Source organism: Paramormyrops kingsleyae, chromosome 9 (assembly GCF_048594095.1).
Source record: "Paramormyrops kingsleyae isolate MSU_618 chromosome 9, PKINGS_0.4, whole genome shotgun sequence".
Taxonomy (NCBI): Eukaryota; Metazoa; Chordata; class Actinopteri; order Osteoglossiformes; family Mormyridae; genus Paramormyrops; species Paramormyrops kingsleyae.
The window spans coordinates 33,259,920-33,284,484 of NC_132805.1; the positions used below are offsets into that span (position 1 = coordinate 33,259,920).

The 24,565-nt window shown below is 46.7% G+C and overlaps 1 protein-coding gene across 2 annotated transcripts; it reads left to right on the plus strand.

Annotated features, from left to right (window-relative positions):
* Positions 1–702: 702 nt before the first annotated feature.
* On the plus strand, positions 703–22,996 carry LOC111843728 (NIPA-like protein 2). Of its 2 annotated transcripts, none has more exons than XM_072716835.1 (11): positions 703–1,029; positions 8,884–8,970; positions 9,140–9,308; positions 15,703–15,762; positions 15,937–16,058; positions 18,042–18,138; positions 18,500–18,635; positions 19,125–19,213; positions 21,499–21,562; positions 21,657–21,751; positions 22,334–22,996. In XM_072716835.1, the coding sequence occupies exons 1-11, from the start codon at positions 940–942 to the stop codon at positions 22,447–22,449; spliced, it is 1,125 nt and encodes a 374-aa protein (XP_072572936.1). In that variant the 5' UTR covers positions 703–939; the 3' UTR covers positions 22,450–22,996. The 2 variants fall into 2 exon arrangements, with proteins under 2 accessions (XP_072572936.1, XP_072572937.1); XM_072716836.1 differs by having other exon boundaries at positions 8,902–8,970.
* Positions 22,997–24,565: the final 1,569 nt, after the last annotated feature.

A 24,565-nucleotide genomic window follows, 5' to 3' on the forward strand; every position in this document is an offset into this window, starting at 1 on the left:
TTTACGTGACACTGCAGTTTCCCAGCATATGGAATATCTGTACATATGCTGCTTGGGGATCTGCTGACCAGGACAAGTGGTTAGATGATAAATGGGTGGATGGATGACATTGTACAGTTATATCCAAAAAAATTTGCTACAATTATTGGCACCCGCATGCTGAGTGCTTTGTGGAAAGTCCATAAATGAATTCTGTGGAGAACACATTTATTGGTTTTATATCTTGGTGAAAAAGGAGAAATTCCTGCTCCTTAAGCCTAAAATGAGCATAAAAAAATAGAATTTTCTGTAGATAAAATTTCATTTCATTATCTTTAGGGGTGCAATTAATTTTAATATGTTTTGATATAAATACACTTTTCTCTGGCCAATTGCATTAGAAGAATACAGTATACAAGATGTATACAAGAATATAGTTTTTCCATATATTTGAGCACCTGAGGGCCTACCTAAGAAAAGTAGTTAGAAGATGAATGGATGGGTGTATCTCAGCGTAAAACTACTGTTATTTTGTATTTCGTGACCTTAACTGGCGAGGTATTTTCAGCATTTGGGGAAAGACGTCCCTTTCTATTTAACAATGACAAAGTAACATACAAAACAATCACGTTATATCACATTAAAGTGACATATTCAGTTTATTACTTACGCCACCCTACGCTACACTTGTCAATAATACGTAGTATCGCCTGATCGCATCTTGAAGGCAAACTTCAGTGTATCCGTCCGGGGCGCCACACCCCAGCCGGACGTGCTGCCTGCACATTTTCACCTGTTTGCACCCTCTGGCAGGAGGGCCAAACGCACAGGAAGTCAAAGGGGAGGTCGTTGTATTAACCAAGACATGCTTTGCCGTCTTCAATAAGGGACAAAAACCGGAACAATTAAGGATGTCTGCTTGGTGAAGAAGTGGCCGCGACTCCACGATCTCCGGGAGAAATGGCGAACGCGACGTGGGAGCGTCTGTTTGCTCAGACGCCGGTAAAAAGCACGACGCAGCCTCCTGAAATCAGCGATCGCGCATATAAGGTACCGCACTGTCCTTATAGAGTTTTTTTCCCACCAAATCAATGATGCATTTGTTAAGGCGAAAAGCCTTGTTATATATTATAATGGCCTATAATTAATATTAAAACACCACAGAGGAGCTGGTTCGTAAGTCCTTGTAAATGTCTGTATATTTAAACTTGATACTGATTTCTTGTTTTGTACTTTTCCTACTTAATGCGATCAATGGGAACAGGTGTACTTTCTGGACACCTTGTGTTGTAGCCGTTACATAAACGCAGACCCCAGTAATATCAAACAAAAAACGAACAAATTAGCTATTTTAAAAATTAGCTATTTTATTAGCTACCATAACTTTTTGTTTTGTTTGCAAGTTTTTATGAACTCTATGATCAATCTGATTAAATTCACAGATCCGTTGTTGATCACACATTTTTTTAACTACAGCGTACGTCATTTACCTCATTAACAGTGAGCCTTACGTTTTTATTGATTACCCGTCTGAAATGAAGCCAAATGCGCCAAACAACTTGCGCTAGTTTAACGAACCAGTCTGAACTGTCATGAACATGTGGTATGTAAACATTGCCTGATCATTATGAAAGATTCTTAAGTTCCTCTTCAAACTTTGTATAGAGGAATAACTTACTGTATAATATAAACTTTATATTCATGAATATAAACCGTTATTCTAATATTTAAATTACTTAAAGGTATAGTACATATAACCTTTAAAATTTGGAGTTCACAGCATGTTACCAGCGATTCAAAGTCTACGGATCCTTTGAAGGAAGGGATTTATTTATTATGCACTGATAGACCTTACATACTGAAGTGCTGAAATTGTAGTAATGAGACTGCGATTCCCTGAGAATGATGCAGAGCAACGGCTGCATGACTGTGTGACTTAATTCCTGAGCAATATTTTATAACTTTTTTTTTTTTTAAATCTATGAGAAGATTAATGTTAATGAAAAAGATGGGCTGCGGGAAACGTGACAGGATTCCGGCGTAACGCTGAGCGGAGGGTCTCAGATCATTATCTGCACGCAGGTGGATAATGATCCAAAAATCACAGTTTTACAGTTCAGCCTTTGCGAAAGATCACTTGGAAATGTACTCTGCTCTTCAAGAGATCATGAGAAACCGGTAACCTAAAACATAAAGCATGAAATAATTGCGGAGAAAAAACGTCAGCTAAGTGAAACCTTTCTTAATTATGTTGCTTATGGGATACAGTCCAAATTCCTGGGATTATCTTCCAGAAATAACGGAGTGCTTCCTGGTTTGGCAGGAAGAGTATCTGAGCTCAAACAGCGGACCTCTGAATTTCTCTAGATGTTAAAGAAATTGGCCATCAGTTTTGCAATATAACTGTCGCATCATTATATATTGCTGTAATTTATACTTTTTTCTGTCCCGTCCTTCTGTTCCTCTGCTTGTGGTTGAATGAATAAAAACGTTTTCATTCAATTTCATTTTGCAGCAGTAAGAACTGATAGCCGTGTAGATGTTCAGAACCAAGAGTATCAAATATCTTGTTAGCCTCCCACCAGTACTTTGGGAAAGGGCAGAGATTGCTCATAATCTTTGAGGTAGAAATCTTGACTTGGGCAAAGTGTGTGTTTTTCAGAGGGGAACACATCCAGCCCTAGAACAAGGGTTTAAACTTTCAGCGAAATACCCTGCAGAGTGAATGTTCTCTGATTTCTGAAGTATGTAACTGGTTGTTTCTTTGAAGCTCTCTTGCTGGACTGTGGAGACGGCATCTCCGTGGCCATGGTGAACAGCCTCTTAGCTTCACCTGGGATCAGTTGGCGAGGTTTTGCATTGTACATTCTGGAATTATATGAAATAGTTGCGTGGTTTGTCTTCGCCAGCGTGGATTTCATACTTAAAGTTCCAGAATGTAGTATGTCACCAAGAGCAGAGAGTCTCGAACCCCAAACCAATGGGCGTATGGAACAAAGATACAATGAGCTGGAGCTTTGAGAATGGCTGCTCTGTGGTGACCTGCAGCTGCTGGTTCTGATTCAGCCTAACATCCCACCCTTCGTGCCCCCCCCCTCATCAATGCCTTGCCCCATTCCAGCAACAGATTACCATTGTCACTCAGTACAAAAGGACACCCTGTCCCCCATCCGTCCGCAGATAGGAGGCTGACTTCTTCCTACTAGCTTTCAGTCTTATTCCCCAAGTCTTCTGGAGCCCTGAAAAACCGCGTACAATGGAAAGACCTTGGTACCTTTTCTGAACCGTTTCATTTGTGGTGCTTGAAAATCTTCAGATATAAAGATCTTTGAAATATCATGCTTCCTCGAATATTACCAATAGCAATCCTTTGAGGTCACTGGGGGGGATTTTGATTTGAATCTCTGTCCTTGTAATTTCACCTCCAGCCTGCCAAATGACATCTTATTACTTGACTCTATTTTATTATCTGCTTAATATACTAATACATATTTCATTTTCGGACTGCCCAGATAGTTTGTAGCATTGTACCTTATCCAAATATCTCGTTTGACTTTACTTGTTTGAACTCTGTGTTGCTGGTTGCTTCTCCTTCAGTGTTGATACTACATTAACATTTATGTTATTTTTTTGATTTACTTTAACGTGACTGATCACACCAAAACAAACTCCTTGTTCTCGGACTGTACATGACGAATAAAGTTGACTCTGATACCCATGTGAATTAATAATATGTGAAATTTAAATGTTCTCCCAAAAGCTTTTTATTTAACCTAACCAACGTAATCAATGGCCACACTAAAAGACTGTGTTTATTTGCAATTTTATTTTTATTTTCTTGTAGCTCTTACTCATTCTCCAGTCCTCTTTACAGTGATACTGTTACTGTCAACCAGGTGCTTCAGGGTGTTTCATCTCATAAAGTGCGGAGACGCCGTATCGATACTCTGCTGGTTTCTGGATTTGGCACTGAAGCCAACGGTGGGAACCCAGCAGGAAAGAGTAGTGAAGTAGTAAGTCCAATTAACCGCATGTGGTGTCCTGTTCACATACGAGGCGCGGTGAGCATGCAGAAGAGTGTTAATGTAAGGAGCAGCTGGAAGCTGCTGAAGATGCAGATGCAGACACAGGTCCTTCTCCTCAGCGACATGTCAGCCAAGGATCTCACCCAGGGGTAGGCAATGCTGATCCCTTGCAGAAGTGGAAAGTTCAGGTTCAGAAAGTAAATATCTTGATTTTGGTTCAACCACCCAGTTTTGTACTCTGTGCATGTGCCTTTATATTTATACGGTGGGTTGAAACAAAATCTTACTCTAGATTTGTGAATCTTACTCTGGATTTGTACTTTCTGAACCTGAACTTTCAACCCCTGGATCCTGAGGTGCTGGTATCCAGAAGGTTTTCTAACCTACCTTCTAGATAATGGCTCTTCTGGATTAGGGTTGCCTACCCTCCCCAACCATCCATCCATCCATCCATTGTCCAACCCACTTATCCTACTGGGTCGCGGGGGGTCCGGAGCCTATCCCGGAAGCAACGGGCACGAGGCAGGGAACAACCCTGGATGGGGGGCCAGCCCATCGCAGGGCACACTCACACACCAGCCACCCACACATGCACACCTAAGGGCAATTTAGCAACGCCAATTAGCCTCAGCATGTCTTTGGACTGTGGGGGGAAACCGGAGTACCCGGAGGAAACCCCACGACGACACAGGGAGAACATGCAAACTCCACGCACATGCGACCCAGGCGGAGACTCGAACCCAGGTCCCAGAGGTGCGAGGCAACAGCGCTAACCACTGCACCACCATGCCGCCCCCCCCCCCCAACCAATGTAGAGCATCAGTCTGGTCAAATTTTGGGATTAGAACTGAATTCTCCTTCCTGGGCCACTTACTAGTCCATTAAAGTGGAATGAGTTTGATTCTTTTCAAATGAACTGTATGTGAAAACAGCCTAAATGATTCCAATTATTTACCTGACCTGTGTTTTGTCATTACTTGTTAATTAGAAGGTGGGTCATGTGACATTTCAGTCAAATTTCCTGTCTCACGCAATCTGGAAGGAAGAATGGATCGGAAAAGGGAAGCTCTCTCTCTCCTGCCTCATTCAGAATGTAAGGAATGGATTCGCTTGTCACACTTGTGTCAGGACGTGAAACCCTTTGTTTGTTGCCATACAATGATTGAACTGAGCTGGAACCATTGTGACGTCAGTTACAAAGTACCAGTACAGACATACATACATGGGTGAGAGCCTGTATAATCACGGGTGTTTAATTCTGTGATTGTTTAGTGCTGTCTGAGCCATTGTGACTATAGGTGAACATGGGTATCAAACTGTATTCTTGGGTTCCAGCAGAGTATTAATGAGGTTTTATTTGATTATGAGGGGAAAAAAACACGATTTCAGCTTCGCAAATAATACGTAAAATGTTATACTTTAACTGGATTTAGTTCATTCTGCCTTCCAAATGTCTTCTTAAGCTATACCCAGTGCACAATTAATTTATTATGGAATCTAGACATTTAGAAATGTGTTGTTGCATAAATGGCAAATTAAAGAGCATTTTTTTGGGGGGTTGATATCAATTCAGTTACAAAGACCACTCCAAGAAAGCTCTGAGGTATGATGTTTGGGTTAGTTATGGTTATGAGCCATATAAATTCAATCGTGGGTATTTAAGAAAAACAAGCACACACAAGGTTTAGAGCAAAACTTGAACGTGGATCTTTAAGTACGGTGAGTACGGATGTCTGGTGCTCTTCCTATAGCTGGAGGTAATGATGTCGGGGTTGGGAGACCTTCCAGCAGCTGTCTGTTAGGTGCGGCCAGATCTCATCTGCAGCTGGGAAGGTGGCTGGGCTGACCCTCCTCTGGACTGTGGTGCAGTAAGTGGAGCATCGGTAGGGCAGACCATCAGGAGCCGACAGCGCAGGCTTGACGTGCCAAGGTCATTGGCTGCTGTTTTGTCACATGCTCTTTCAGTTTTGTTTTATTTGGTATCACACCCACACACACACACACACCTTTTTAATGTCTTTTGCAGCAGTGGGTGACTCACGGTCCAAATCAATTGAGGTTATGCCCGTGTCAAAATTAGCAGCAGGTAGGTCTGCAGCCCCGAAAGCGGCTGTTTCTGCAATATGGGAACTGAAAGTCCATTTCAGACGTAGTCAGTCGCACCCAAATTTCCATTTTCCGAACCCACGGCTCTTATAGCTTCATGTCAGGTTTTAATAAATTCTTTTTTTCCCGGAGAAATATATATTTTTTATAAATTCTGGCAGCGTGGCGCCGTATGGGGTTTGTAGCCCTGGCTGAGGTTAAGTCCGAATTAAAATGGTCCGTTAGAATTTAGCAGGAAATTCCAAAACGGGAATTCCCTCAGCTGCGTCCTTCAAATATTCTGCTGTGACAGTTTAATGAATCTGGGCCTGCTTGCTGCAGAATGCTCCTGCTTCCCCTCTTCTGTGGAAATTTTGTAATTCTATGATTGACTTATCTGAATGTTTCCAGGATGGTTTCTATGACTGAAAGAAAAATATGTATTTTTTTACAAACAATGAGAAAATGATGAAAATGTTAGTTACTGATGCTGATAATTATCATAATTTTTTAAACATGGTCAGTTGGCCAGAAAAACCACTTGAACTGTTTTCAGATATTTCTATTTTCCACAATTATCTATGATAGTTTATTAAAGTTTTGAATTGTGTTGGTCATCTTGGTGTGGAGTGGCTGACGGGTCTATTCCTCCCTGCGGGGCCGGATTCTGGCCGCTGTGCTGACACTCTGTGCTGACACTCTGTGCTGGGCTGTGGCGTGTCTTGGTTTCCCGAAGCCCTGCTTACTCAGCCCCTTTCCCCAAACTGACAGGAGCTGTGTGCTCCTTCTTCTCCTTGATATGACTGTTGTCGGCTGGTCCACGCCTGCGAAATGCCTTGCCTGTATATTGTTGCTTTGCCCGCCGTGTGGTGGACTGGCATCCTGTCCTGACCATTTCCCAACCTTTGCCCTATGTTGCCTGGGAAAGGCTCTAGGCCAGTCGTGACCCGTTGATACATAGATAGATGGATGGATGGCTGGACTCAGTGTTGCTTATTGGGTGCTTTTAACCACGCAACCAATGACATGACCGTGTTTTTACAGTTTGGTGTTGAGCAGAAGTCGTCAGATGATGAGGCCACTTCAGGAGATATATGACTGAGGCGTCTTTCCTGTGATTCGAACCTTGATTCTGTTCCCCCATAGTCATGTTTCTTCAGCACTATGACCAAATGCAGCTTCAGTGTTGAATTTCTTTAGGTGTTAACTGCTCCAGACTTGGTTTTGCTCCATTAAACCCTGAACCCCGTCTCTGTGAAAAGACATTGGGTCTCCACACGTTCGTCCCGAGAAACGTTGACTCTGCTCTTTCGTCACGCCGTTGCACGTGTGCCGCAGCTCCTGTCGTTAATCCTGATATTCAGGTCCTTAGCGGTAATGTCAGAGATGGTGGGTTTTCTCGTAGAGCATGTATCCTCTGTCCGGGTCTATCGGTACAGTGTTTGTCTTCACGTTTATTTTTATATTTGCTAAAATTTTAAAGCAGATGTATGTAAACCTTGGCAGCGTGGACAGAATAACCGGGTTTTTCTGTGTCTCTGTATTATTCTCATAGTCACAACCATATTCGTCAGTTTTTGCATTACATGAGCTGGTTGTACATTAACTTATGCCAGCATTAATAGGCCTGTCACAATAACTATTTCTCTTGGATGATATATTGTCCCAGAAATAGTTGTGATAAACGATATTATTTTAAGTTCATTTTATGCCACTGATATAATATTACCATAATGATACAAGAACACCGTTTCAAAGAGCAACAAGCTTTTAATTCTTAAGGATATTCAGACTTTGGAATTAGAATATCCTAAATAAATCTAACTTAAATAAAGCTACACAACCAAAAAAAAAAAACAAAACATAAAATGGGCTCTCAGGCTCTGTTAACTAAAATTTCATTATATATATATAACATTTGGCAGTGGGGTATAGAGACTCATTCGTTCCTTTACAATATGCTGCCAGACCAGAGGTTCTGCTCAGCGACGTGAACCTCAGTCGTTCATTGGCCGGGGGAAGGAAACGGGAACTCAGACCGAATATTTTATATAAATACCTTTTCTACCCTCTGTGATCAGAATGATGGCAGAAATGGCTCGCGTAATTGAAGAATGGTTGGTTTTATTAGTTTTTATTTTATATATGTTAATCTGTTTAGTTGTTATATATCTTACTTTAGGTTTTACTGTGTTTGTTTCTAGGGATAGATGGAAAGTTGTAGGATTCTGCAATAGGATGTTGTTTGCTGTTTCCATGATTCTTGTTAATTGCACGAGAGGGCCAAAGATATACAAATTATTACTTTGGATAAATAGTAAAATGGGGTGGTCAGATTGTCAGTTGTCCAAGATTTCTGGGAAGGAGATAGCTATAAAATAACGGAGCCTGTTCCCTCCTGTGTAGATACCTTCTGTATGATGCATGTGACACACATTTTGATGTCATTCCATAATCCCTGCATCCAGTCACTGGTTCCCGTGACTGAAAGCCGAACCGGTTTGTGAAGTGAAGCCTTCAAAGATGTCAAGCTGCATTTGAAAGTTTCTTAGCTTTTCCCCTTTTATACAGCAGGATATTTTTACTGGAGTAATTCAGGGTAAGTATCTCGCTCCAGGGTACAACAGCACACCCCCTGTAAGGCTTCCTGCGTGACTCATCACCCTGCCTGATGTTCCCAGCTGGTCGGGTAGCAAAGTTGAGCTGTTTGTCACTGGCTGTGCCGCCGATGCTGCATCGGGAGTCCCGGAAAGATTTAGTGACACCAGTGAAGAGTAAAAATAATCACCAGCAGCCTGCTTTTGTGTTGCAGACGTACCTCATTGGAATCGTCATCGCAATATGTGGGAACTTCCTAATCAGCATCTCATTAAATATTCAGGTAAGACAACCAAGTGACACCTAAACGTTTATTTAAGTACCAGTTTATTCAGGAATTTTGTTTGACTATTTGGAGTTTATGACTGGAGGGATGGATTTGCTTACATCTGTGGGTTTTGGGTGACATGGGGGGGGGAGCATTTATTGATGCTATATCGCTCCTCCCTTAGAAATACACACACATGCGACAGGCCCAGAGTGGCTCCAAGCCCTACTACACCAGCTCCCTCTGGTGGTGTGGCATCGCCCTCATGGGCATTGGTGAACTGGGCAATTTCGCCGCCTACGGCTTTGCACCGGCCTCCCTCATCGCCCCGCTAGGCTGCGTGTCCGTCATCGGTAAGGCCCCGCCCTCCGTTGGCCACGCCCTGCTCCTCCACCCTGTATGCTGTTTGTTTAGGGCCCGGTCAGGGGGTGGAGGAACAGTAGAGCTGCCACAGCACCTGTCTCACACAAACCCTTCATGTGCAGGTTAAATATTTAACAGAGCCGGTTTCTTCGCTTCTGTTTACTCTGCGATGTCTGAAGTGATATGCAAGGTCCTTTTAGCTGCACGCGTTTCCCTTTCAGAGGTGTGGAAGACTCACTTCACACTTGGCCTCTTACTATTGTGTCTGCTTTGGTAGTTTTGCTAACTTAGTTGGCATTAGAACTAGTGTGATGTTCTTGTTTAGTGTCTCCTTTGTTTGCCTGCTTGCTTGGGGAACCCCGTTGAGTTTTGTTAACGCTTCCCATTGGTGGCCCTACCTGTACGGTCTGGAGCCCTGTTTCCTGTCGACGTGGTTGAGCCCGCAGTGGGACCTTTGCCGTAGGCTTAGGGAATATCTTGTTTTTCATACTGGCACAACTAGGGTTGGGTATCGTTCGTGTTTTTTTCCGATACTGGTGTTTTAAAAGTGTACCGATGCCTAAATGCTGCCTAAACTGGTACTTTAAACAAATAAAGCACAAAACGAAGGTCAACAACATTAAGAAACGTCTTTTTTTGTTTCTGTCATATGCCAATTGTTTGTAAACATTTGTTGCACATCCAGGTGTTGGGATCTTTATGAGTGAGATGCAGCCACACTTTAGACCATTTAGATTTTAGTCTTTTAACGGTCATTACAGTAGCTGCTAGCTAATGGTAGGCATCTGCTGATGTCAGAGCAAGTGTAACGTTAAGTAGCAAAGGTACGTGATGTGCAGCGATGCTTCTGTTGCCTGAGCATCAAAGGGCAAATATTTCAACTGGCAGCTCATCAGAAAATGAGGCCCCAAAATTTGTATTGAAATACGATTCGGTACATACTGATCATATAAGAATTATTAATCAACTGATAGCTTAGGCCGGAATTTCATCTTGCGTGCATGTAGACCAACCGGAAGAATGAGGGTGTTACGATCCAGTCTAGGGTTGGACCGCAACAAAGTGAAAGGGAAGGAGGGATTGGGGAGGACAGGACAACTAGGGCTAGGAGAAGGGAACACGGGACACAGAGGGAGTCTTTTTTTATAGTTTTTTTATAGTTTTTCACAAACGCAGTACAAACACTAGGTGTAACGAACGTCAGGAGTGACAAAGGCCAAAGAAACAAACAAAAACACATCTACCGAGTAACCCAAGCTGAGCTATCTAAGTGAACACAAAGAAAAATGGTGAAACGAAACAACAATGCCTAAATCTATCTCCCTGACCAAACAAACAATAATCCCCACGTTAACGAATAAACAAAAAGGCAGACACTCCCTACACACCTAGTGAAACACGAAACACCAAGCCGAGGCAAAGGTATCAAAAGGGAAAACCGAGAGGCGAAGTCGAAACACAGGCGAAAGTTCAAAACCAATCAAGCAATCAGAAACAAAGGCGAAAGTACAAATAAGGGCGAGGCGAGAATCGGAAGTCAAGGGCAAAACAGTCATACACGATCAATCAAACAAAGCAAAAGCGAACAGAGAGCGAGCTAGCAGGCGAGAAGCAAGTAGCGGGCAGACGAAGGGACGAAGCGGCGAACTCTTCAGCTGGCGAACCGGAAACGGCTCCGAGGGCAAGGGAGGCGGGGTCAGGTCCTGAGGGCGGAGTCGAGGGGGCGGGCGACCAATCGGCGAGTGGGCAGGACGTCCGAAGGACCTGCAGGCATCCTCCTAAACTTACGGCACGTAACACTTACGGCACGTACCCGAAACTTACGGCACATATCCCTTACGGCACGTAACCAAAACTTACGGCACGTAACACCCCCCCACACAAGAGTGAACCCACACGGGTCACCAATATACACAGATCCCAAATAGAAAACAACAAAAACCACAAAATAAACATAAGAAAACAAACAGAACGGAACTTCAGGGGAGGTAACAGAGTCATTAGGATCCGGGGTCACAGACTCAATCTTCGAAGGTTTATCCAACACTGGCACGGACATGAACGTGTCCTCGAGGTCAATGTCGGCAAGCTGGCGCCGCTGTGCACGAGTAAGCACACACGCAGGAAACACCTTCGGGTGTTCCACCGCTACATCATTTTCACACAGCACAGGGTCCAGAACGACTTCGGGTAGGGGAACGATTCTCTTCCCCGCTATGTCATTCCCAAGAATAAACGTAATGCCTGGGACAGGTAACTGGGGCTGGACAGCAACCCGCACGTATCCCGAGAAATCGGGAGTACACAAATATACAGTGTGCAGGGGAACTCCAGCCACACATAAATCGATTCCCTGCACCAACACATCCGTACCACAGTACGTTTTGACAGACAGGGGAATAACCCCTTCCACCAAGAAGGACTGAGCGGCTCCCGTATCCCGCAGGATAGTCACAGGGTGCCGAGCATCCATCTCACTGAGCGAAACCGAACCAGTAAATACAAACGGTTCGAAAGCAGCATCAACACGAGAGGAGGAGGGCGAAGAACTGTTGGGGCAGGCAGCAACATTTACTTTCCTAGCTGCTGAACGAGCTTCCTTGCGCTTTAACACAGGACAAACAGATATAATATGGCCCACTTCGTGGCAATAGAAACACTCGCGTTTCTCCACGGGTGGTGGAGACGCTTGCGAAGGGGAGGTTACAATCGGACGAGTTTTACGAGGCAAAGGAATCGGAGCAAACACCGTTTTGTGGGTCAAAACGAACTCGTCAGCGAGGGTGGCAGCTTCAGTTAGCGAAGTGACTTTTTGCTCATTCAAGTACACTACCACTCGATCAGGAACACAGTTCTTAAATTCTTCTAACAGGACCAGTTCCTTAAGCTGGTCGTGGTTAAACACACCACTAGCGCCGCACCACTTATCAAATAAGACGGCTTTCTCGCGTGCGAACTCCACGTATGTTTGGCTGGCGGATTTGGGAAGATTTCGAAAGTTCTGCCGATAAGCTTCCGGCACTAACTCATAAGCGCGAAGCACAGTAGCCTTCACAATGTCGTAATCTAGGCTCTGCTCTAACGCAAGAGCCGAACAAACCTCCTGTGCCTTACCCACAAGCTTACATTGCAGTAACAATGACCAAAGGTGTTTGGGCCAGTTCAATGTCATAGCAATGCGCTCGAAAATGGAAAAGTAGGCGTCTACCTCATTTTCCCGAAACACAGGAACAAGACCGATGTGTCGGCTCACATCAAAGCTCGATCTACCAATTTCCGGGGAGACAGGCGAGCTCAAGGGAGACCGGGGACGGGGTCTAGGAGCGTCTTGGGCGTCAGCCTGGTCTCGGGCGGAGCGAGCTGCGGGTGGAGGTGTACCTGGTGTGGGTACCTTACGCGGAAGAGGCATTGGTTTTTGGTCGCCCATGCTCATCCGACGTAACTCCAGCTCCTTCTCAGCCTCCATCTCCATAGCCCGGACACGGAGTAGCTGAGCCTGGTACTCCTGTCTCTTAATCTCAAGCTCGAGCTCCCGTAGCTTAATCGTCAGCAGTAGGTCCTCCCTGGTTGAGCGGGGATCTCCAAGATCCATGCGGTGTCCACTCCCTGGATCGTCGCTGCTGGCCTCCGCTACAGCAGACATCCGAACCGGGGTGGCAGCAACACTAGGGGATCCACCCAACTCAGGCAGTATACCTTGCTGAACCAATTCATCGAGCAGAATTTGCTTAACAACCCGCTTGGAAGCCTCAGCGGGAACCAAAATGTTAAAGAAGTCTGCTATCTGTAGCAGATCATCCTTGCGGCACACATCAAATTGTTCGAGTGTGGGGTAAAGGGTGAACGCAACAAGGTCGAATTGGGCCATCACGATTACTGCAATCACCACAACACCCCCCCCACACAAAAAAAATCCGCCAGACAAGCACGAAAGGGAAAGAAGGAAAGGACGAGCCCCCAATTTTGTTACGATCCAGTCTAGGGTTGGACCGCAACAAAGTGAAAGGGAAGGAGGGATTGGGGAGGACAGGACAACTAGGGCTAGGAGAAGGGAACACGGGACACAGAGGGAGTCTTTTTTTATAGTTTTTTTATAGTTTTTCACAAACGCAGTACAAACACTAGGTGTAACGAACGTCAGGAGTGACAAAGGCCAAAGAAACAAACAAAAACACATCTACCGAGTAACCCAAGCTGAGCTATCTAAGTGAACACAAAGAAAAATGGTGAAACGAAACAACAATGCCTAAATCTATCTCCCTGACCAAACAAACAATAATCCCCACGTTAACGAATAAACAAAAAGGCAGACACTCCCTACACACCTAGTGAAACACGAAACACCAAGCCGAGGCAAAGGTATCAAAAGGGAAAACCGAGAGGCGAAGTCGAAACACAGGCGAAAGTTCAAAACCAATCAAGCAATCAGAAACAAAGGCGAAAGTACAAATAAGGGCGAGGCGAGAATCGGAAGTCAAGGGCAAAACAGTCATACACGATCAATCAAACAAAGCAAAAGCGAACAGAGAGCGAGCTAGCAGGCGAGAAGCAAGTAGCGGGCAGACGAAGGGACGAAGCGGCGAACTCTTCAGCTGGCGAACCGGAAACGGCTCCGAGGGCAAGGGAGGCGGGGTCAGGTCCTGAGGGCGGAGTCGAGGGGGCGGGCGACCAATCGGCGAGTGGGCAGGACGTCCGAAGGACCTGCAGGCATCCTCCTAAACTTACGGCACGTAACACTTACGGCACGTACCCGAAACTTACGGCACATATCCCTTACGGCACGTAACCAAAACTTACGGCACGTAACAGAGGGTCAGGTGCTTCCTTCCGCCAGATCAGCTGTCAACGTTGACGGATATGAAATAAGGACTCGCTGGAGAAACCCAGTCAGTAATATGGGTACGGTCCGGTTTTCTGTGCCGTCTGGCCATCCATGTGTGGGTGACAGGCGATGTAAGCTGACCAGCACTTTCCTTTGATAGCTCACCATCTTTATGCATCCCAGTCACAGATCTAATGAATTTTAATGCCTGATTGGTTGTTAAAATACAGATGTGAAATAAAATCTTTGCAACTAAAAGTCAAATAAACAGGCTTGACCTTAGCAAGCTTATTAGCCTCTGCTGGGACGCGGCCGTAGTGATTAAATTCTGCCTCTGAGGGTTAGATGTTAGACGTTACCTCCTTCCCAGTGGTGCTGCTTGTGTGTGTGTTTTTGACGATAGACTTGCCACGGAGTTGCTATGGTTACGTGCCGGCTTTGCGTGCCCTGAAGGGAGAGAGGAGTTTTTATGCAAAATTAACTTGCTGAGGGAGCGTCGCCTTTTCTCGTGCAGCTGTTTGCATTATGACTATACTGATGGCGTGACACGTTTCCGTGTGACCCACCTGGCCTTTAAAAGCCCCGGGTTTTTCAGCTCTAATACCCCGAGGTGCGTTCCAGGCCGTCGGGGCCCGTGTGCTGCAGCCACTCTGTGACCTACATTCCTCGCTTGGCTGGGCCCTGTCTCCTCACACGTTGCATTACGGTTTCATCACAGCTCCCGGTGATTAAATCTCCTCCCTCAGATGTGTTTGATTATTGCTCGAGGGACCAGTGTTTGGGCTCCAACTCTTATTTGGCCACATATACAAGCTTGGCTTTGGATTCTGCTACATACCTTCCGAGTTCATGGGTCCTCAAGTGTGCAGCATCCCTCAGCTTACTGGCCCAAGGGCCCAACCACTGCATTCTACCGGTCCTGGGGTTTGAACCAGCAACCTTCCGATTTACAGGTGCAGAGTCCTAACTGGCTGAGCCACACCCCGTGTTAGCTGTGCCCCGTTAGGTTTATGTGTTGGTACATAAGGGTCACCCCCGGGATCCCGACTCCCCAGTCAGCACCTCCCAGCCCTGCTGCTCTCGCTCACTGCATACACGGTGTCTTTCAGTAAGACGGAAACCGTTACCAGGGCAAAATTAAACCCAACACATGGTTTTGTCCTGTGACGTGCATAGGAGTCTGACACGGTGAGTTTTTTAGAAGTGGTGCATCACGCTGTAGCATGAAATGGAACAACATTGTTCATGAATTTCTTTTTCTTGTGTTACTGGGTAAAATCCTGCTTGTTGTGGTAATCAAAATTGCCTGAATTTGTTGGGGTCTATTAGTGTGATTTCTCTAGATCTGAGTATTCTGAGTTCTCGCCCTGCACCAGAGTCCCGCGTTGCTGAAAACCTCACTCACTGATCCCATTTCTCCCTGATCTGGGTTCTGAGGCTGACGTGCAGGTTTGTCTCCCTGCTGATGGGCCTGTGTCTGGGCGTCACACCCGTCGTCATGCACGTCACCGGAGAGATTTTCCATGGCTCGGTCTGACCCGCACCTGTGTGCCTTTCTGCAGCCAGTGCGGTGATCTCTGTGGTGTTCCTGAAGGAAACGCTGCGTGCCTCTGACATCCTGGGTGAGCTCTCTGTTCTGGCACCATCAGAACAGACAATGACAGCAGATCTAAACTTTGTGATAAGGGAGATTATGGGGTCTTTGCTGGTCTCAGAGGAGATTCTGTAAAACTGTGGGCTGTTCAAAAACAACCCTGTGTTCTGATGTCACTTTCATTTCCCCTTATTGTCCACAGGGGGAGCCCTGGCTGTCACTGGGACATACCTGCTGGTGACCTTTGCCCCCCACACAGTCCAGCACATCACCGCGCATCTGATCCAGATGTACGCCGTCAGCTGGCAGTTCCTCGTCTACCTGGTGGGGGCTCTCCCTGGGAGGGGGGGGGGGGGGTTAGCAGTACCACGGTGATGGTTCCATTCTGGTCCAGTCTGGTCCAGTCCAATCACACACACACTGATCAGCCATAACACTGAAACCACCTGCCTCATGTTGTGTTGGTCCCTCTTGCGTTGCTAAAACAGCTCTGACTTATCGAGACATGGACTCCTCAAGATCTCTGAAGGTGTCCCGTGGTATCTGGTACCAAGATGCTAGCAGCAGATCCTGTAAGTCTTGTAAGTCGTGAGGTGGAGCTTCCCTGGAACGGATTTGTTTGTCCAGCACATCCCACAGATGCTCAGTTGGATTGAGATCTGGGGTATTAGGAGGCCAAGTCAACACCTTGAACTTCATGATCCTCAAACCATTCCTGGGGAGTTTTTACAGTGTGGCAGGGTGCATCATCCTGCTGAAAGAGGCCACCGCCATCGGGGAATACCACAACAATGCTCAGGGAAGTGGTACGTCTCAAAGTAACATCCACATGAATGCCAGGACCCAAGGTTTCCTAGCAGAGCGTTGCCCAGAGCATCTCACTGCCTCCACCGGCTTGCCTTCTTCCCATCCCAGTGCCATCTTTTCTCATGACGCTCGTGCACCGGGCCGTCCACATGGTGCAACGGAAACACAACTCATCACACCAGGCCACCTTCTTCCATTGCTCCATGGTCCAGTTCTGACGTTCACATGCCTACTGTAGGTGCTGTTCGCAGTAGACGGGGGCCTGTGGCTACGCAGCCTCACACGCAGCACACTGCGACGCACTGTCTGTTCTGACGCCTTTCCATCCAGGCTATTCTGGGTTCTGAAACTGACATGCATGAAAAAGCCAGCAATTTGTGCTTCCATATCTCTCCTGTGGGATCGGACCAGATGGGCTGTGGTTTTAATGTTATGGCTGGTCGGCGTGAGCCATCTCCTTCTGGCAGTTCTGCAGCGACACGGTTCAGTACAGCCTCTTGTCTTAGGTAGCCCAGAGGGTGTAGCTTAGCTTAGCATCTCTTAGGTTAAAGTATAGAGGTGGTTTTGGATCCCTGCATGGTATCTTTAATTAGTTACTGATACCCAGTACATCAGATGGGTCGGGTCTCCCTGCACAGCCTGAGACATTTGTTCAAGGTCAGTACAGGGGGCGTCAAGGTGTGTCGGACGTTAGCTTTGAGCAGCCTGATATGCAGTCCTGCAGTCTGTGCCCTCCGTCTGTCCTGCTCCCTGAAGGGTTGGGCCAGGATGGCTGAACAGCGCCCCCTACTGGTGAATGTATCAGGTTTCTTTTAAACGCCATAAATGCTCACTGAAATCATTGCCGGGACGTGAAGCGGCCTTCGTCCACGCCTGAGTGCATTCTTTTCATTTCTGAATCTGTTATTTTATTTTCTGAAAGGTTGATGAGAACGAACCCCGTCTCCGTCCTGCACCGCTGCAGGGTCCTTTGTTTGTGAGCAGGTTCATCACCCAAGAAGCAGAGAAGGAAAATGAAAAAGATTATTAATCTCCTCAGAAAGAAATTGATTCGGGGTCTTGGCGGAGGGGGGTGTGCGAGAACCCACACCAGCCCACTGTGTCCGATACAGGCTGTTGTCTGCGATGCCCCAGCGGGGAGACGGTCTCCGGATTCTGAGTCGTGTGTTTTGTGCTTTATTAGATTTGTGTTCACAGCTGGGTTGTAGCAGTATAAACATGAAACAATGTACCTTTGTATATATCTGTTTATTTATTCTTATATTCTCCCCTAACTCAGCCAGCGCAGTTTGTCTTAATTAAAGGACGCTACTAGTCTACAGTCTCGCTCGCTAAACACGCGGAGCGATCCTTCCTTATTGCTTTCACACCTCCAGGTATACGTGTAACAGATGTGTAAACGAGCCCTAATGAAGCAGGAGAGATGAGCTCCGTACGTGGCGCTTGGGGAGGGGGGGGGGTCATTGGTAACCTGTAATTCTGCCTGACTTCCGCTGCCAGGGCCTGGAGATCGTGTTGTTTTGCGTGCTGCTGTACCTGTACAAGAGGAGGAACATCAAGCACGTGGTGGTGCTGCTTCTCCTGGTGGCTCTCCTGGGTAAGGCAGCCAGCAGGCAGGTATCTGGTCACCAACCCCCCCCCCTGTAGGAAGCGCTTAATGCCAGGTCCGGTGCAGCATTGCACAGTTAGCATAGCCGCAGTCTGCATTAGGTTGCATGTAAATATGTTTTAATCATATATTCCCATCCAGGGTATATATATATATGCTGTCTGGGATAGGCTCCAGCCTCCCCCCCCCATGGCTGTTGAAAGTGGAGGGAAAATGTGTATAATCTTTACTTGAAATTACGCACCCAAAAATGACAGGCAGCCAGATGTGCATTTCCGTCCCGCCTCTGGTGGTGAGTGGCCATTACCGTGAGAGTGACTGTCACCTCCCCCCCCCGACCCCGTGGCAGCCTCCCAGACCGTCATCTCAGTGAAAGCCGTGTCCGGGATGATCGCCGAGTCAGTGGAGGGGAACATGCAGCTCACATTCCCCATCTTCTACGTTATGATCGTGGTGATGGTGGCCTCCTGTGGATTCCAGATCAAGTGAGTCCCACCCCCTGCCCCCGCAGCCCTTCATATTGCTTCATGTTTGCTTCATATTGGAGCAGTGTTTCCCAGTCCGGCCCTCATGGACGCACGGCCAGTCCACGTTTTTGCTCCCTGGATCAAATCCCCGAGGACCGGATTGGGAGACCCTGATTATTAGACGAACGGAAAGGTTTCATTCCTGTAGTTCCTGACGTTGAGGTTTTTCCCTGCACCTTGTCACCCGTAATTAAAATCTACAAAAGCAAGAATAATTACATCGCTGCGAATGGTTAACTGAACCATTATATCATGCGGCCATTATACACGTTTGTCATTCGCTAGACGCTTTCAGATAATCTGCAATTAGTAAGCTGACAGTCTAGTTAGGTTTGTTTTACCGCATTGCCAGACTTGCATTTGTGTCATGCTGCCTGTACGCGGTGCTCGAACCCGGAGCCCTACCGCTGGTGATCTGTTTGTCCCCCCCCCCCCCCCCCACTGTAGATTCCTGAATCAGTCCATGAAACTGTTCAATGCAACTGAAGTAGTGCCTATTAACTTTGTATTCTTCACGGCCAGCGCTATACTCGCAGGTAGGTTTGCTTGGGGGGGGGGGGGGGGGGAGGATTTCTCTTGTCCATAGGCAAAAAAAGTTAAAGGACATTATACTGACATTTACCATTGTCGAAAGCCCTGGGGCGAGACTGTTGTGAGCTAAAGTTATAAAACTTTTTTGAATGAAAGTGCAGACAGTCTTGATTTTAAAATAGTGCCGATGTGCTGATTTAAACATTGTCACATTCTGAGTGGTCTGAACTGTTTTGCCTTGACATTTCTTTGTCCATTTTTCCTTATGTAACCTATAAGAAATATATTTTAAACTCATTAATAAAACACAATTCCACATTTCTCCATACAAGTTGCTATGGATTGGAGAATAATTTTATAAAATTATCAATTATTAAAACCCCTAGATTGTTGGGGGGGGTGTTTTACTTTTACATGACACAAGCAGGTACAGAAAATGGATGGATGGATGGATAGATGGATAGATGGATGGATGGATAGATGGATGGATGGATGGATGGATAGATGACTATTTCATGGCGCAAAGGTATCAAAATTGCAACTAAGACTGTTCAGCTGGACTGCAGAAACCCTTTTTTATCACCCTGCTTCCCTGTGAATCTCCATTTATTCATTTATTTCTTGGCCCCTTTGGACACGTGGCTGACTTGCGGTGTCAGACATGATGCCTGAATGATCGGCCATCAGTGGGCCACCCCTAAAGCTGGCTGAGCATGCCGGCGCCTCTACCCACTGGGGCAGCGGGACCCGGGGCCACAGGATGCGGGCCGGAGATGGCGCTCACGGCCTCCGAGGAGGCAGCCTCTGCCTCTTGACGTTTTGTTTTCTGGTGAGGAGTACAGAGCTTTAACAGCGCTCTGCTTAATCACTTCCCGGTCTGCAATGGCAACCTGTCAACATGAGATCTGTAAACGACGACAGCTAATTACAAGCTTCCGTCTTAACGCCTTTATTATGACCATGTTGCCGTGGTTTATAAATACTCTCCTCTTGCAGTGTCTGTATGTTAGCCCATCGCATGATGTATGTTAAGAGTCTAGAAGGACTCTTCATCCCATCATTTTACATCCACGCTCCTCTCTCTGCAGTCCGGTGCGCTCAGATCCGTCCGTGGTCCCACGGTTCTGTGTGGGCCACCCTCCCAGAAGTGGCCCGATGCTCTGACCCCTGTCACGACCACTTCTGGGTTTCTGCATTTATTCCAGCAACTTGTCAGGGGAAAAAAAGCTGGGAAACCATAGCAACCACCAATGCAAGCACCGGCGGTTTTTTAAACGGGACTCTCAAGGTCGGACCGTGACCTGGGAGGATCAGGGATGAGGTCCGAGCCCGCCGGGTCCCTGGATACGGGCTGGATGGTTCCCCTGACACACTGTGACCCTAGAGGCACCGTGATTGTGGTGCACATTCACCAGTGAACCCGGAGTGTTCCTAATCGTGCTGGGCTGGACCCTGCTGGAAATCCTCGGGGAATAAGGCACGCCATGGCACTTCTGATTGGCCGGACTCAGGAGCCTAATCGCAGGTCATAACGCCTGCTTTGGCGTCAGTGACTGGGAGGGTTTTTTTTTTGCATGGTGGCTGATGGGTAATTCTGTTACCTCATATCTCTGAGGGTTGGGGTGACCTTCCTGCTCTGGTATGTGAATTATTATTATTATTATTATTATTATTCACTTTACCATGTAGTGAGATATATATCTATATATCTATATATATATATATTTATTTTTTTTATATTATATGTTTTAACAGCTGTGGTGCTACTAGTGGGGGCTGTCACCTGCTGTGCCCCCCCCCCCTTACGTCAGCAGCAGCTGTGACTCATGTTGCAAAGGACTGATGCGACCCAGACTGTCAGCAGTGCGCTCATCCTCTGCTTGGCAAAAAAGACGTTACTGTCCTGTTCATACAGACCGTATGCCCCCCCCCCCCACTGTTGGTCTGTGAGCATGAGGCAGGACGGGACTCTGAGCAGGAGAGACGCGGCCCCCCAGGGGCTGATCGTGCGGTTGCCGGGGTTTAGGTCTGCGTCTTAGTCCTCCTTTTTTTTCGCTGATGCTTAAAGTTTTAACAAGTCACTGTGGGGGGGGACTTTCTGGTCTTCTAACTTGAGCAGTACCTTCCCAAAAACAGGGAAAATATTTGAGCAAGATTAGTTATTTCTTGTTTATTTTATCTCCACGTAGGCGGCGGAGTTAAAAAACTTGCAGTATGAGAGTTTTCCTTTTAGAGGTAATAAATGTGCATAGGAGATCCTGAATGGCCCTTTTCTCCTCTCATTTTACAGGAATCGTCTTCTATCAGGAGTTCTATGGCTTAGCTATGCTCAATATATTTATGTTTCTTTTCGGGTGAGTGTGGCGTCATTCTGCCTTGATAGCTTGCGGGGGAAACTTGGCCCTTTTTAATACTGTCCAAACAGAAGAGACACTTTTTTCCCCCAAGGTGCCTGCTGTCGTTCGTTGGTGTCTTCCTGATTGCCAGGAATCGGCCGAAAATCAAGACGGACCGGCCATTCATCGACATGGGCCAAGTCCCCGGTGGGCATTTCCTGCAACGACACCCGTCGTCATGCTTCTTAAGCCAGAAATAAGCAGGAATTTGATTGGACATGATATCTCTCTATCCGACTCGGGGGGGGGGTGGCGGCAATTCTGTGTATTATTAGGTGGCTAAAAGTGAATCAGAAAACCGAGGGGAGAAACCGCTGCAGGTTCTCTTATGGCTGTCGGAGCGGCTCGGATGAGTTTACATTTATTTTAAGAAAGACCTACTGGAATATTTTTGCTCTGAATCCCCGCATCTGCCCGGGATCGTTAAGACAGACTACCGGTCCTGCAGATCCCTGCCATGCGAGTGCGGCTCTGCCGAAGTAATGCGAGGATGGGTCCGGTCACAGGAGCCACGGGCAACATATGGGACCCGGGAGGGGGGGGGTAAATGTCGTGTCCATAAGCGTTTAGAATTCATGAAACATAAAATATTCGAAACTAATAAATGAAGAAAAAAATTGCTTGTATGCGATGCATTTTGTCTTACGTTTGTCGTTTTTGTAGTAAACAGGCTGATAAGCATCTAATGCTTTTTTCTTATCCCCCCCCCCCCCGTTCTCTCCAACGCAGGCAGGAGGTGCACAGACAAAGTGCAGCCAGAAAGCACTAACATCACCTACGGCTCGCTGACAGGAGACGCCATCCAGCTGCAGGCCAAGGGCGAGCAAACGGAGAGCTCTGTGTAGGTGCCACACCCCCTGCTGTACGGATGCGTTGCCTGCGCTGGGGGGACGCAGGCTGGTGGACGGTGCTGCCCCCCCCCCCCCCAAAAAAGCTGCTGGTCTGGAATATTCCTACCCACCTTAGGACTGAAGAGACTCCTATTAAAACTTGACTGAAGGAGGAGTTTTACGACTTCAGGGGGGGAAAATCATTAGTGGAAAATGTTTCTTAAAAGAACTGTAAGGCTTTACTATCTTGCGCCTTTGGTACGCGTTGGTGCCGTGGTTACAGAACACCACCTTGGCCTGTGGGCTGCATTCTGAAAGAGGGTACGGCTGTTGTCCTGTTTGAATAGGTAATTAACTTGAACTGCTGTACAAACCCACAACACTTACTGTTGCTTGTATTAACTGCATAATATCAAAAAAGCCATTGAGAATGTAGTAACAGGCAGCCAATAAATTTAATCCTCCCCACCTCTGAATCACCTCTTTCTAAAACATGCAACAAAACCAGGTGAGATATTAAAAACAGAGGTGAGGGGAGATTAATCTTCATGCACATATATAATGTGTCCAACTTCTTTGGGTTTAAACACTAATGAATTTTTTAAAGCAGCACCGCAAAGCCAAACAGCTGTGGGCCTGCCTGCCGTTAGCTGTGGGCCTGGCACCATCTGTGCTCATTTCTGTTCGCCGTTTGGATGCTTCGCCGTTTTGATTGGGAGCGTTGGGGATTCATGAAGACTTATAAAGTTTGCTGGACGAAATGCTGTCACCAAGATACAAAAGCATGCAGCTGGTGCGAGAGCCGGGTTTAAAGAAATCGGTTCCTTCTGCATAATTCCATTATGGGCGCGGGGAGGGTTGCCATGACACCCACCCGCACGTTCCTTGCCGGCTGGTGGAGGGTGCGACGGGAGGCCCTCACTCGCTCCCCGAAAGCTGTGATTGGAAAGCAGAACCCCCACCCCAATACTGTCAGGCTGAGTAAGGATCTTGGGAGAATACCTGAGTGAGGTAACAGCTGGTTCGGGGGTGGGGGGCCTGAGGATTGGGTGGATGTTCTTCAAAATAAAGGTATATATACAAACATAGCAGCACACTGAGGTGCAAGTGTCAAACACCGTATGTGAAATATAGATTTGTGTGTGTGGGTGCACAGGACACCTACAGTGGAACTAGTGTCTGGCCTGTAAACTTGGCTGTTCTTAACCTTGCCTGTCAGGCACCAGTAGGGAGTGGACTCTAAATTGCAGCCAGGACAAGAATCAGGGGCATATGAAAGTGACATCAGTTAATTCCAAAGTTCCTCCAAAATCATTCCGAGGCCTGGAAAGGAAAATTGTAAATTTGACCTTTTGGGCCCAGTTCCTCCCCCACCTGAAATCTGATCAGCTTAATTGCTAAACGCAGGGCCGTGAAAAAAAAAAAAATCGTTGGCCAAGCATAAATCCAGTGTAATTCTCTCAATTTCGAAAAGCAACAGTACCCCCTAGTGGCCAAAACAGTTTCCGTCATCTGCGCACGTTCTGTAGAATCAGAATCAGCTTTTATTCGCAAAGTGTGCTGGGGCACACAAGGAATTTGTTTATGGCAGCTTGAGACTGTCTCGTGCACAGACAATAAGCGACACTATACAAGAAATACAAATGTGAAAAATTATAAATATAAATATACACACATGGGTAACACTGCAATTTTAAGGTGCGAGGTACAGTAGAGTGCAAACAGGGGGGAAATTGGCATAAGGCAGGTGACAGCTTAGCTGTTTATGTGGGTGATGGCCTGAGGGAAGAAGCTGCCATGTCTGATGGAGGGCAGGGGGGCACCAATGATTTTTCCGCTGCAGTCTGTTCCTGTCCTGATCAGTGGCTGCTCCATACCAGACTGTGATGGAGGAGCAGAGGACAGACTCAGTGACTGCAGTGTAGAACTGGATCAGCAGCTCCTGTGGAAGACTGTACTTCCTCAGTTGTCTCAGGGAGTACATCCTCTGCTGGGCCTTTTTCAGGATGGAGGAGATGTTGGGTCTCCCATTTCAGGTTCTGGGAAATGGTGGAACTTGAAGAACTCCACAGTGGACAGCGGGCTGTCTGATATGGTGAGGGGGAGCAGTGTTGACGGACGTCTCCTGAAG

What these genes read in the sequence shown, in the direction of transcription:
- LOC111843728 (XM_072716835.1), top strand. Translation starts at nt 940, where the DNA reads ATGGCGAACGCGACGTGGGAGCGTCTGTTTGCTCAGACGCCGGTAAAA. An exon ending in GCATCTCATTAAATATTCAG is followed by an intron (nt 8,971 to 9,139) that starts GTAAGACAACCA and finishes CTCCTCCCTTAG; the next exon opens with AAATACACACACATGCGACA. An exon ending in TCCTGTGGATTCCAGATCAA is followed by an intron (nt 18,636 to 19,124) that starts GTGAGTCCCACC and finishes CCCCCACTGTAG; the next exon opens with ATTCCTGAATCAGTCCATGA.